At 56.2% G+C, this 13,482-nt stretch overlaps 1 protein-coding gene across 1 annotated transcript; it reads left to right on the forward strand.

Annotated features, from left to right (window-relative positions):
- Nucleotides 1-585: 585 nt before the first annotated feature.
- BSG (basigin (Ok blood group)) lies at nucleotides 586-13,243 on the forward strand. The gene is made up of 8 exons (XM_030509201.1): nucleotides 586-747; nucleotides 6,331-6,487; nucleotides 8,117-8,205; nucleotides 8,497-8,624; nucleotides 8,804-9,077; nucleotides 11,200-11,224; nucleotides 11,898-11,968; nucleotides 12,380-13,243. The coding sequence occupies exons 1-7, from the start codon at nucleotides 654-656 to the stop codon at nucleotides 11,953-11,955; spliced, it is 825 nt and encodes a 274-aa protein (XP_030365061.1). The 5' UTR covers nucleotides 586-653; the 3' UTR covers nucleotides 11,956-11,968; nucleotides 12,380-13,243.
- The last annotated feature ends 239 nt before the right edge of the window (nucleotides 13,244-13,482 follow it).

Raw genomic sequence — 13,482 nt, forward strand, 5'->3', positions numbered from 1 at the left:
CCCGTTCCATGGGGGCTGCGCCCATGGGCCCCCTGCCCCTCGCACCGCTCACTTTGGGATGGGAGGGAAGGGGGGGGCCGGGCAGGACTCGGCGGGAAGGAGCGCTCCAGGAGCATCCCGGAGCTCGCAAGAGCCGGGGGTTGCCCGCGGGGAGCGCGGCGGGGACTGGCGCCGAGGCGGGACCCATTGTTTCGGGCTTTCCTGCCTTGGCTGCGAGCGCTCCGCGGGCTCCCAGCGCCGGCTCACGGGAACAACCGGGGCCGGAGCCGCTGCCTCGGGCTCCGCTGCGGGGCCATGGGGCAGAGCCGCCCTTTACCGGAGCCACTGTCCCCCCCACGCCCCGTTCCGGTTCCCCGCGCTCTGCCGCCGCTTGTCCCCCACAGCCCACCGTCCGTCCCCCCGCCGCGCCTCCCCATTGGCTGCACCGCCGCCTGGTGGGCGTGGCCACGCCGGGACCGGCCCCACCGGAGGGAAGAGGAGGAGGAGCTTTTGTCAGATCTTAGCTCTGATTGGCCGAGACGCGCTGGGTGGGCGGGGCATCTCGTCGCATCGACTCTTGATTGGCTGCCACTTCCTAAGCGGGCCAGCCCCCGACTCCGTGACCCGGCGCGGTGCTTATAGCGGGCGGCCCGGCGCGGCGCGGGCGGGCAGCGATGGCGGCAGTGGCGGGACCATGCGGCCTCCGGGCTCCGCTCCTCCTTCTCCTCTTCCTCCTGGGCGGGCTGGCCGCCGGCGTGGCGGGGACAAGTACGGGACGAGGCGCGGGGTCCGGGGCGGGGATCGCGGCTCCGCGGCGGGCTCGGGCGGTGTCGTTGCGGAGGGGGAGGCGGAGCGGCGCGGGAGCCCTGCGGGCCGGCACGTCGCATGGCGGGCGGGGCGGTGGGGCCCGGGGCGGGGGCAGCGCTGGGCTCCGTGTCCGCTCTGCCCCAAGCTCCGGGGGGGCCGGTTCCTCGCCGTCTGCGTGGGCCGCACAACGCGCAAGGCCGGGCCCCCGAGCGGAAGGGCGGCGGAGGCAGCCCCGGTGCTTTCCCGTAGGGAAAAGGGGGGATTTTCCCCTCGCAGCCGTTTCTCCCGGTCCCTGGGCTTACGGAGCGGTAGCGGCTTCCCGGGCCTTAAACCTTTAACGCCGGCGCCGTGGTCCATAAGTCGCTTATCCCCGCGGGGCCCGCTCTGCGGCGCGGCTGGAAGCTGGACCCAAGCGGGAGCTCGTTGTGGAGTCCCTCAGATCCCAAAGCTAGCCGGGCTGTGCCATGTGCTGCCCCGGCGCTTGGCTTTCCCCCTCCCGGAGCTCGCCTCAAAGGAGCCGCGGGCGAGCGGCCGCCTGGGCACGCACAGCCCGGAGCGATCCGCGGCCGCTGATTCAGCCCCGGTGCAGGAGGGGCCGGTGTGAAGGTGTTTTAAGTGCGCGTTGTGGGCTGTTCCTGCCTGCTCCGCGGGGATCCTTCCCTCTGTGCTAAGGAATGTGCAGCCTGTTTGTGGTCTCGGTGCCAAACCCCAAAAACTGAAGGTGAAAGAGCGGGAGGATCCTGAGCTATAGAAGTGCCCATCCCAGCGTTTCCTTACGGCGAAGTTGCGTTTTGGGTGCTGCGGAACGGGAGGGTGGGGGGAGCCTCCTCCTAAACATCACGTTTTGGGGGCAGACTAACCCAAAACGGTGCATTCCATCTGCTCCCCCCCGCCCCGGAGTATCCCCCTCTCCAAGGGAATGGCATGGGCAAAGTGTGGGGGAAGCTGTTTCTATCCTAAGCCTCAGAAGGAATTGCTGCCCTACAGGCCCTATTGGTTGTGTAATGTGTGGGTTCTGCCCTGGCTGCAGGGCTTTTGGGTGCGATGGTGCTGATGGTGCAAGTAAAGCAGTGTGTGGGGCTGGAAGTGAGGGGTTTACCTCTCAGCAGGGTTGAGGTTTGGATTTATGGAGCAGATTCCATGAGGAGTGCTCCTTTTAAACGGCAGCATCCCGGCTGTTGGTAGCTCATCATGCAGAGCAGCGGGGGGAAGCGTGGGGAGGGGAGATTTAGGTTGGATATAAGGAAGTTCTTCCCTGTGAGGGTGCTGAGGCGCTGGCACAGGGTGCCCAGAGAAGCTGTGGCTGCCCCATCCCTGGCAATGTTCAAGGCCAGGTTGGACACAGGGGCTTGGAGCAACCTGCTCTAGTGGAAGGTGTCCCTGCCCGTGGCAGGGGGTTGGAACTGGATGAGCTTTAAGGTCCTTTCCAACCCAAACCAGTCTGTGGTTGAACTCCCTGCCCTCAGGAGCAGGAACCCTGGCCGCAAGCACTCGCCTCTGACCTGTGCTTGGGCTGGGGCTGCTGCTTGTGCCAGAGTAGCTTTTATAACTATTAGTGGAAATAGCAAAAAGCTTCAGGGCCTCAAATATCCCCTTCGGAGGCCAAGAAACAAAGGTCAGGCCCGGGAGGGGAGTGAACCCTGGGGCAAGAGCTCAGAGACACTGAACACCACGAGGGCTCCTCCCTCTGCTCCGGGGGAGGTTGTTTTTAGTCTGAAGGTGACTGGGGACAACATTATCTGCTCCCGTGTCCCTGCACCCGTCTGGCTCGCTCTGATACTGCGCTGTGCCCAGGAGGAGGGGGCTCCGTGTGGAATGGCCTGGGTTTGGGAGCTGATTCCATTCCCATCGCCATTTGGGAAAGGATGGAGCAGCTCTGATCGATTCCAGCAGGTCGATGGTGGCTGCGCTCGGAGGCAGTTGCCTTTCCCAGCCTGGCATTCCGCTTGCTTTGTGTTGGGAGCAAAAGGGATGTTAATCCCATGGGAATGCAAGCGGGACTTGCTGTTGTTACTGCTTGCCCAAGCTTTTGAGCCTGTCTGAACTGCATGAAGTGCCCTCTAACTCGGAGCAAATAACCTTGCAACAGCTTATTTTGTCAGCAAACAATAATCACCTTGTAGCAGCAAAAAAAACCACCCCAAACCCTTGATCTTTACTAGATCCTGTTTGAAATCAGGACGGGGGTTTACAAGGTTCTGCGAGTGCTCAGAATGAGGGGTTTAATCACAGGCTTGTGGTGTAAAACAACCTGCCTGGGCACAGGTCGCCGCTTCTGGAAGTGAAACTTAGAGATGAGAAAGTTGCTCAGAACTGATACCCCCAAAGGACTTTTGGAATTCCATCACCTTCCCTTTAAAATCAGGGTCAGTGCCTTGGTCGCAGTTGGGGTCAGGTCTCTCCTTCCTCATCCAGGCATATTCTTCCAGCCTTTTAAGATCTTTAGTACGTAAAGCTAATTGTTTCCCCTGAGAACTGTGGCATTGAGTTATTGAGGGCTCTGGAGCGTGCCTTGCAGACTGACCTGTGTTTTCGGAGCAAACTTGGGTTTGAAATCCTGGCTTCTTATTAAAACCTCTTCAGGCCTTTGAAACGCCACAAATTCACTCCCAAACCCACCTCCTTTGTGCCTGAATGCCATGGTGTAAAGCAGGGTTGGGCATCACCAGGAACTGTGATTCATGGTAAAGTTCACATCCTCGGTGTGCGGGATGCCCCGTAAAGCCGTGTTGGCACATCGGAAGCGTAGCCAGCGCACACGGAGGACATGTCACAACCTTAACTAGTTCCTCTTAACCCTGAGCTCCTCACGTCAGTGCCCTTGACCCACAGATGATGCTTCGTCCTGCAGCGGTGGTGCCTGAGCCTCCCTTCTGCCCGCTTGGGAATGGCTCCTCTGGGTCCTGCCCTTCTCCCGGCCACCATCTCATGGTTGGAGCAGTTTATTCCCGGTGACCACAGGGCTGGTAGCCCAAAGAATGCATCAGCTCGGCTTCATGCAGGCCACTGGCTCCCAGACCCACCTTTGGACCATGTTTTCCAAGGTTGAAACCCCCCATCCCCTCACTGTGAGAGCAAAGTGCCGCAGTCCTGAGGCCTGCGGGTGCTCCTCACGCTTCTAATCTCTTTATTGCTGATCTAACTCAGCAGAGCTGCCTTGCCTGAGAGAAAAGGTGAGATTAGATGAGCTCTGAGGCAGAAGCTCTTCCCTGTGAGGGTGCTGAGGCGCTGGCACAGGGTGCCCAGAGAAGCTGTGGCTGCCCCATCCCTGGCAGTGTTCAAGGCCAGGTTGGACACAGGGGCTTGGAGCAACCTGCTCTAGTGGAAGGTGTCCCTGCTACAGGCAGGGAACTGGATGAGCTTTAAGGTCCCAACTCAAACCATTCCATGATTTCACTGTTTGTATGACAGGGAACGTTCCACTCTTCCCCACACGTCGCAGTGTGTGATGCAGCGTGTTCCGTGCTGCCCCTCGCGTGGCTGCTGGGGGGTTCCTCCTCTGGATAGTGGCAAATTCCACGTCCTGGTTTGTATGTCCTGGTTTTGCAGCTGGAGATGCAACACTTAAACCCTCAGAGCCCTGCCTCAGCTCAGCGTGGAGGGGAGGGAGGGAAGGAAGTGTTGCTCCCATCCGAAGACGGCGCATGGCCTCTTCTCAGTGGCTGAATGTGTTTTGCTTGTAGCGGGTGGGTTCTTGCTTTGCACTAACACTTTGCACTAATACCTCTTCAACTCATAGCTGGTTTTATAAAGTCACCGCTGTCTCAAAAGAGACTGACTCAGGACAGCGTGGAGCTGTACTGCGAGGCCATTGGCACCCCCATCCCCGAGATCCAGTGGTGGTTTGAGGGCAACGAGCCCAATGAGACCTATGCTCAGCTCTGGGATGGAGCACGGCAGGACCGGGTCAGGATCAACGCCACCTACAACCTGCACTCCACCAGCACCATCTCCATCACAAACCTCACCAGCGACGACTCGGGCATGTACGAGTGCCGGGCCAGCAACGACCCCGACCGCAACCACTTGTCCAAGAGCCCCAAAGTCAAGTGGATCCGTTCCCAGGCGAATGTGTTTGTCATCGAACGTGAGTGGCCACCCCGAGGCCTTGGCACTTGTTCGGACACCGGTGTCTTGAGTCTCCTGCCGTGCTCACCCCTGCACCCGTGTCCTGTGGCTCCCGAAAGCTCCCCTCACCCTCCCACCCCGGCTGTAGAACCGAGAGACTCCCACCCTCTGTCATCTCCCTCACCACTGTGACGTGACCTGAAATGGCCCTGCTCAAAAAGGGTTGTGGCTTCCCAACCAAAACACCCTCCGGCGATCCCGCACCAAGGAGCCATAGACCTGGAACCTACTGCTTATTCCCGAGTGCCTCCGAGTCCTGGTGCTGCCTTTGTAGAGTCGAGAGTCTTGGTTCTGTGGTAGACTCTTGCCCTTACCACCACTGAGAAACCTTCCCTACAGCTCGTAGAGCTGCTGCTCCCGCCGTGCTTCCCGCTCGCTTCCTTGCTGGTCATACAAGCTGTGGGGAACAAAACCTGCTTTTTGGGTGTCCTGAGGTGCAACCGTTTTTGAACGGCCGTGTCTGTGTGCGCCGCTGCCTTGTGGTGTAGTTTTGCTTGTCCTGTGGGAGCGACCGGATTCCCTATGCTCCGAGCTGCCAGTCGGGCTGCGGAGCTGGCGTCCGGCTGCTTGAAGTTATAGAAACCTGGGAATGGAATGTCCTGCTAAGGTCTTAGCAGGAACGCTCAAGTTAGAGCGGTCGTTTGAGCCAGGGAATACACAACTCCAGCAGAACCTTCTTCCAGGGGAGTTTGGGTAGGAGGAAGAGCAAAATGCCTGGGGAAAAGTTGTTCCTTCCAAGAGCTTAGCATTGGGAGGAAGAGTAGGAGCCGTAGTGCCACCAGGGCTGGGGAGAGGTGCTGCTGTGGCAGCTTTTGGACTGCCACCCACAAGCCTGACTCATCTCGTGTGTAATTTACTGCTGCTTGGCACAGGGAGGCCCAGGACCTTTTGGAGTCATGGTTCTATGTGTCTTAACTGTAACCTCTTGGGCTGCATCAGATGATGCTCACGCTGTTTGCATACGGGCTCATTGGCTGCCACCAGTTATGTTACCTGGCAGGAGTCTAAACCTGCTCAGGTTCTGGGAGGTGAGTGCTGTGGTGGCCCAGAAGAGCAGAGCCATGTCCTGCCCTTCACAGTACCACCTTTCCCATTGCTTATTGAGCTCTGCTAGAGCTGCACTCGTCGTAGGGGCAGCAGGAGGCTCACAATCCCCCAGGACACAAGGCAGCGATCCCGCTTGGAGTGGGAGAGGCTATGGGATCACCATGGGTTATCCCGAGGTGCATCAGGCCCACGGTGCCTGGTTTTTGAGTCTCCTCTGGTGGTATTGTCAGTTCTGGTAGGAAGCTGTTCACAAAGGTAAGTGGAAGCTGGGATAGAGACAAGGAGCTGCGGGGTTTGCGTTCAAGGTTCTTGGCGCATCACATCTGGAATGCCATGTGCTGACTTCAATGGAATTGTCTCCGAATGCAGGTCCAGACATCAAAGCTCAAGTAACCGGCGTTTCTGGGAAGCTGGTCCTCGCCTGCAACATGACAGGGCAGTATCTTCCCATCCAGGGGCACGAGTGGATGCACGGGGACAAGATCCTTCAAACGGATGCGGACGCAAGCGCTTTCACCAGCTACACGTGAGTGTCAGGAGCAAGGTCAGATAAGGATCTGAACACCGGGCACAGGGTTTTCTTTACCAGAGGCAGTTAATGTTTCCTATCAACTGACTGAGTGGCTGCAATCTTGCTGAAAATGGAGGAGTTTAAACTGAAGGTCAAAGGAAACTAGTTTTGGGAATCATAGAATCGACTCGCAGGTTGGAAAAGGCCTTTAGTGTTGTAAAAGGCCTTTTGTGTTGGCAAAGCCCAATGGTTTCCCCTTCGTGGGGAAAAGAGGGGCAAAAAGGAGGAGGAAGGGAAAATGATACACCAGAACTATCCTTTTAGTAAGAACTTGTGCTTCTTTATGTGCAGCATGGCTGGGGCTGACCCCAGTGTGCCAGAGCTGTGAGAGACCCTTGCTCCAGGCAGGACATCCCCAGGGGCCATGTGTGGAATGAGAGCCTCCTGTGTACGTTGTCCCTGCCCTGGGGGGGGGTGTTTGTACCTTTCCAAAGTCCAGCCATTCCTGTGGAACGAGCTGGGAAGCTGCCTGCAGTTGGGGTCAGTGCTGAGGAGCTGCTTTGGGGGGGTGTAGTGGGAATACCAGCCTCATTATAGGAGTGCAGCGAGCTTTCCCTTCCCATTACAGTGAGGCCTGGCTGGCTCTGACCCAGCAGCTGGAGAGGCATCATGTCCCTTTGTGTGGCGGTGCCGACGTGCCCGGCTCCCCATAGCAACAGGGAGCTGAACAAGGATTAAAGTATTTATAACCCAGCCTCCCTCGCGTGACCTCAATTCCTCAGCTGAGTGGGTTTGGGAAGTGGGAAGCGTCACGCACAGCACAACTAACAAACAGCCCCTTGTCCCAGGCCAGCCCTGGGGCTCCAACTTTGCTGCCCCTTCCCTGGAGCGGCTGTTACCGGGCTGCAGGATGAGATGGTTGTTGCAGTGCAGCGTAATCCACTCAAGCTCATTGCAGCAGCTTTACAGAAGGAAACCAGGAGATTTAGCGCTGAGCTTGGATCCATCTGGAGTAACCCAGCCTGGGTGGCTTTTTCCCCCACTGCTTTGCCATGTGTTTCAATGGCTTTTCCTGCATGGGAAGAAAAGCCTTCCTCGCGATCTGTGGTCCAAAGCTCCTTGCCTGGCTCTTTAGAGGCTGAGCTGATGCCTTCCATGAGGTGTGCAGCATGATGAGAGGACTCGTGCTGCACTTCAGATCCTGTTGGCTTTGCTCAGCCTGGGGTCTGTATGGAAGAGGGAAGAGCATGGAAGTGTGTACCTGTGGCACTGCACCTCACGAGGGTGTAATGTTGTCCTGATGCTCCTGGTTTTCTTCATCACTACTAGCTAACAGTCAGGGCTGAAATTCCTTCCCTTTGTAGAGGCCCTGATGGCCAGAGTGCTTTGGGGTAGGGAGAGAAAGCTGCTGCTCTCCAGGAATCGGGACACAAGCCCCTGAGGTTTCAGGGATCACTGATTTGACAGACCCATGTTGGACTTGGTGTCTGTGTCTTCACAGGTTCATGGTGAGGTCTCAATGGGAGAAATTGCCTATGGAGGAGATTGCTGGTGCTTTTTGATGTCTGTTTGCATGGGTTTGGGGTCTTTTTGTGGACAAGGCACTTGTGCTGGATGCTTATCTGCTCTCCTGGGTTTTGGTAGGATCGAGGGGAAGATAGAAGAGCACTCTGGCGTCTATGAATGCGTCTACAAAACAAACCCAGTGATAAAAGGACATTTGAATATCTCAGGTAACTTCATTGGCTTCTGGGCCCAAGGAGGGGAATGGGGAAGCTCTGACCTCCTCAACCCTTTGGTGTCTTCTCAGCTGCTTGACAAGCTGCTTTTAGCCCTTCCTCATAAAGCTGCAGGACTTGGGGCTGCCAGAAGCAGCTCAGTTATATCAGGGTTTCTGTGGGCGAGTGAGGGGACCAGACCCACCAACCAAAATCAAGCTTTCTGGGGAATTGTTTGTGCCCAGGGAGCACAAACCTGTGTGTTTTCTGCAAGGAGGTGTCTGAATTCTCTTTCTCTTGCCATAGTTCCACCCCAAGTGATGGTGTACAAGAAATCTGAGCATGGCAATGAGGGGGACACAGGAGTGCTGATCTGCAAGTGCAACTCCTTCCCCCCTGTCACCTCTTGGGTCTGGTACAAACATGGGCAAGAGGTAAGTGCTGTGCTTTGATGCTCCTTCTCCCATTCTGCGCAGCAAAGGGGTGGGGGATCTCATCCCATCAGAATCACTACTTCAAAGCAGGCTGCTCAGTGCCATGGCAGTGGTAGGAGTGAGCAGCTCCCCTCATGTCAGCGCTGCCCTGAGAGCTGTGTCTTCCTCCCTCCCTCCAGCCCATCATCAATGGTTCTGGTCGCTACATCATCAAGTCCAGTGGCAACAAGACAGAGTTACGCATCCTGAAGCTGAACATTGAGGAGGACTCGGGTGACTACCACTGCAATGCCACCAATGCCTACGGGCAGGGCAGCGCCACGGTGAGCCTGCGCGTCCGCAGCCGCCTGGCAGCGCTCTGGCCCTTCCTGGGGATTGTGGCAGAAGTCCTTGTTCTTGTCACCATCATCTTCATCTATGAGAAGAGGAGGAAGCCAGATGAGGTTCTTGATGGTAAGAGGTGCCTGGGGGTTAAATCTTTATGGGGGGGAGATGAGGGAACTTGTAGGGTGCGGGCAAAACGTTCTCATAGAGAACTTGGAGCTCCCTTTGTAAACCAAGGTGGTCTTTATGAGGCTGCTTTAGCTGTGAAGTTGCAGCTAATGGCCCTGTTGGAGAGTCCTTCAGCAAGCTGTGCTTTGGATCTGGGCTGAGAGGAGATTGGTGGGGGTCAGCCTGACCCTTTGTCTCACGGTGCTGCTGTGTTCCGCAGGCGCTGGAGCAGGACTGGGTTGTCTCTGTTCTGGAGGAGCTGGTTTCTGAAGAAGTAGGAGAGGCTTTTCTGGTGCTGCAGAATCGGGGCACTCTGTCGGTGGCTCCAGGAGAGCAGGCTCAGCTCATGGATCTGTTTTGGACCTTCAGATCCACACATCCTGACTGGAGGAGCCTGGTGCTATCTTTAACCTGTTCTGGAAATACCGGCTCCTCCCTTTCCTTATCAGTAGGGATCTGCATTGTGTGAGCCCGGCTGCTCCTGCCTTATCTGATCCAGTTAACAATGAGGTGTAAAGGGCTGGTATCCTTCCTGCCTGCTGGTCAGCCCCTTTGCAAGGGGACAGACATGGGGCGAGGTGCAGGGGAGGGACTAAAATGCCCAAATATCCCTGCCCTGACCACAGGGGCTGGGGAATTCCACTCAAGGTGGTTTCACAAGCAGATGCTTTGTCCCTCTGAAGCTCTTGGCTGAAAAGCAGATGCCTTAAGGATGTTGTAGCTGCATCTTCCAGTGCAAAACCAATCTATAGCTTGTGTGTGGTGAGTGATCTGGCTCCTGATGGCATCAGCCTGGTCCAGACTCATCAGAGCTGTTGCATGGACAAAGGCAGGGTGTGAATATTGAAGTGTCCTTGGGCAGAGCTCTTCAGCTCAGGTTCTCAAGCACTTGTGAATGGGGATACAACATCACACCCCCTTGACAAGCACACACAGAGCTTTACACTTGGGTGTAAAGTGCTTCTCTTCCCCAAAGGGATTTTGTAGCTTTGCGCTTCTTGAGAGCTCAGACAAAGGCTGCTCCTCCTGGTGTGTGGTTGTGAATTGGCTGCTCCCTGGGGTAGGGAGAGGCCCTTGTGTATGGTGTGGTATCCTTGCTGGTGTTATCTTTCCGCTCTTCCCTTCTCTGCTGCTGGGTGCCACCTCACATGGTAAGTAGAAGCTAGTTCCAGCCACGTTTCTGCCTCTGTCCTCTCACCAGCTGCCTGCAGATCTTGGTGCCCACAGCAGTCCTGATGCTTCAGAGCTTGGTGCTGTTTGAGGGGAGCCTGGACTGTGCAGATGATGGGGAACCTTCTGTTGGGAGGTGGCAGATTGCAAGGAGCTGGTGAAAGGCTTGGCACGTGGTAGGGATGTTTTCTTAGCTGTGCTTGTCAGTGTAGCAGGACTGTGGTGTGCGGTGTGTTCATCCTCATCCCACCAAACGCTGCTGCTGCTGCTGAAAGCCTCAGTCCCAAAACATCCTCTGTGGATTCCCCTTCTCTTGCTCTTGAAGCCTGAGCTTCGGGAGCTATCTGAGGGTCAGCAGCAGGTAGCTCAGTGGCAGCCTCACCGGGTGGATCTGTTCCTTTCCCAGTTCTAAGGACTGGGGATGGGAAGAACTCCCTGGTCTGCTGGGGATACACAGGGTGGGAATGCCAAATGGATGTTACCAGCCCACAGGGCTGCTTCAGAGCCTCTCTGGATGCTTCCCTTTGGCTCCTGGGGCAGTCTCATGCCTCATGCCTGGGGTTAATGCAGCACCAGACCTGACCTGTGCTCAGGAGCAGGGGGGTGATGGGGACTCTTATCCCTGGAGCCCAGCCTCAGCCCTGTGCCAAGAGAAGCTGCTGCGTAACAGCAGCTTACGTCTAAGTCTGTGCCTTGCCTATGCTTAGACAAGAAGCAGCTTAAAGCTCCTGGTGAAACAGGAGCCCTGGAGGTGAGCTGACCTTTGGGTTCAGTCTTGTTGGGGCAGTGGTATCCAGTGTATCCAGTAACCTCCCTGGAATGTAGCCCCCAGGCTTTTAAGAGATTACATCTTCCGTGCTCTTCTCTGATGTTGGTTGTTCTTTCTTTCTTCCATGCTGTCCGGAATGTGAAGATGATGATGGAGGCTCTGCACCACTGTAAGTACCTGCCTCTTTCCTGTTTAGCCAGATCTGTCCTGGCAGATCACATCCAGGGAATGTGCTCTGGCTGGTGCGGGAATAACTCTGGCTTGCTGGGTTGGGAGGCTTCCCCCCTGTGGTTCATTGAATGTGGCCTGTGTATAAACCACGTAGACTTGGAGATGGCACTCAAAACCTGACTCTTCTGGTACCTCATCTCCTCTTGCCTTATCTTGACCATCGCTTTGGTCCTGAATTACATCAGTCATTCCTTTCCATTTGACTCCTTGTAAAAGAGAGTCTTCATTGTCTTTGTAGCCACCCTTTAAACACTGGAACATGGGGATAAGGTCTCCCCTGAGCTGCCTTTCCTCCAGGCTGAAGGAGCCTTCAGCTCTCTCAGCCTTTCCTCACGTGCTGCTGAGACCTTGGATCACCTTCTTGGCCCTTCTGGATCCTCTCCAGCCTGGCCACAGCTGGTTTTGTGTAGTGGAGCCCAAAAGTGCTCCACGTGTGGCCTGACAAGCGCTGAGTGGGACAATGACATCTCTATCTCTGCTGGTGATGCCCTTGCTGATGTTCCCCAGTGTCCTGCTGGCTCTTTGCTGCAGCTGCTCACTCCTCTTGAGCTCGTCCCCACCGGTGGGGCTTTCTCCTGTTTCTTTCCTCACTGCCCCTTTTCTCTTCTCAGGAAAAGCAATGCCACAAACCACAAGGACAAGAACGTCCGCCAGAGAAATGCTAACTGAGAGCAGGGGCCAGGTGAGTGCCATTCCCGGCTGGAATTGCAGCTGAGAGCCTGCTGGGCTGTAACCTACCTGGAGCTCTGTAGTATCTGCATGTGCAGAGGGGCTCTGGAAGCAGCAGGGGTTCCCCTGGCCCAGCATCGCGCTAAAGGAGTGATGGGGAGTGTGTGTTGCTCAGGTTCCTGGTAGGAACCTGCCAAAGCTGCTGGGACTGTGCATGGGGACCAGCAGAGAGCCAAGGGGAGAGGGGGAAGACAGTGTTGGACTCCTCTAAAGCATGGGAAAGTCGGGATTGTGGAATACCTCAAGCAGGACACGAGTCCCAGCCCACAGCCTTCATCCTGCACCGCTCCATCACCCTCCTCTAGCACAGCCTGACTGGTCCCACTGCGTTGTCTCACTGGCTTTTCCTTCTCTCCCCTCCCAGGTGAAGTGTAGCTGAAGAACTCATCTGGACAACTTTATTTTCTTCTAAGATTTTTGTTGGGGGGTCAAATAGCACCAGGAGATACCCCAGAGCATCCTCGCAGCGCAGATCCTTCACTTCCTAAAGAAACTTCAGTCGTAGAACCTAAAATACACTTTTTCTTCCTTTTTTTTTTTTTTTTTTTTTTTAAGAGTTGTGGGAGGGTTTTTCTACCTGTAAATGTAAATCCCTTGTTTCTGGTAGTCGCTGCCTGTCTCTGTTTAGGTTTCTTGGTGTTGGTACAGGGGGTGGGTGGGGGAAATCCTTTTCTTCCTCACCTGTAGGAAGAGCAGGGATGCCCTCGTGGCCCCACTGCAGCGCTTGAGAGCTGGGATAGGACCTGAAGGTGCAGCAACGTGTGTGCAGCTCCTCATGTGCTGCTTTGGTGCTGGTCTGGTGGCGAGCCAGGGGTTTCGGAGGGCACTTCTGTGTCTGTCCCAGTTGCATCACCAGCAGCAAGGCTGCGCCTTTCCCTCGCATGGAAGCGGCTGCTCTATGTGCTGATTCCCAGTTGGCTTTTCCAGAGCTTTAAATGCTCTTAAACAAGCAAGGAGGCAGCGTTGGAGCTGGACGCGGATGGGTACAGTGGCTTTAAACTTGTCTAACGGGGGGTTGGATCTCTTCTCCCCTTGCTGCAGTGGGGCTGGGGGCAGTTTAACTGCGTGTGTTCTTGTGCTTGAGCTGTTGTGGTTTGTGATGTAGCAGCCTGAGAGCAGACGAGTGCTTAGTGCAGTCTAATACCTTTAGTGCTGGGTAGCAGCGAACTGTTCCCTCCGTTAACACACTTCACAAATAAAGATGATTCCTCTCTCTGGTTTTTTTCCATCTCTGCCTGGACTCTGGTCTCTTCCCTGTTGGTGGAGCCCGACCCGCTGGCTCATTCCTGCCTGTGGATCACGACGCTGTGTCTCAGCCCAGTGCCAGCTCTCACTGGGCTCTCATCACCCCGTACTTGCAGCTCGAGGCTTTCAGCCCTCTGGGAAGGGGAATGAGCAGCGCTTCCTGCTCTGCGGAGCCTGGAGCGGTGCTGGGGCCAGTCCCTTTGCCACGCTGCACGGTTACTC

This window comes from Strigops habroptila, chromosome 20 (assembly GCF_004027225.2).
Source record: "Strigops habroptila isolate Jane chromosome 20, bStrHab1.2.pri, whole genome shotgun sequence".
NCBI lineage: Eukaryota > Metazoa > Chordata > Aves > Psittaciformes > Psittacidae > Strigops > Strigops habroptila.

Bases quoted from the DNA above. Each gene is read 5' to 3' on its own strand.
- BSG (XM_030509201.1), top strand. From the start codon at position 654: ATGGCGGCAGTGGCGGGACCATGCGGCCTCCGGGCTCCGCTCCTCCTT. The intron at 6,488-8,116 runs GTGAGTGTCAGG...GGGTTTTGGTAG, and splicing joins AGCGCTTTCACCAGCTACAC to GATCGAGGGGAAGATAGAAG. The intron at 8,625-8,803 runs GTAAGTGCTGTG...CCCTCCCTCCAG, and splicing joins GGTACAAACATGGGCAAGAG to CCCATCATCAATGGTTCTGG.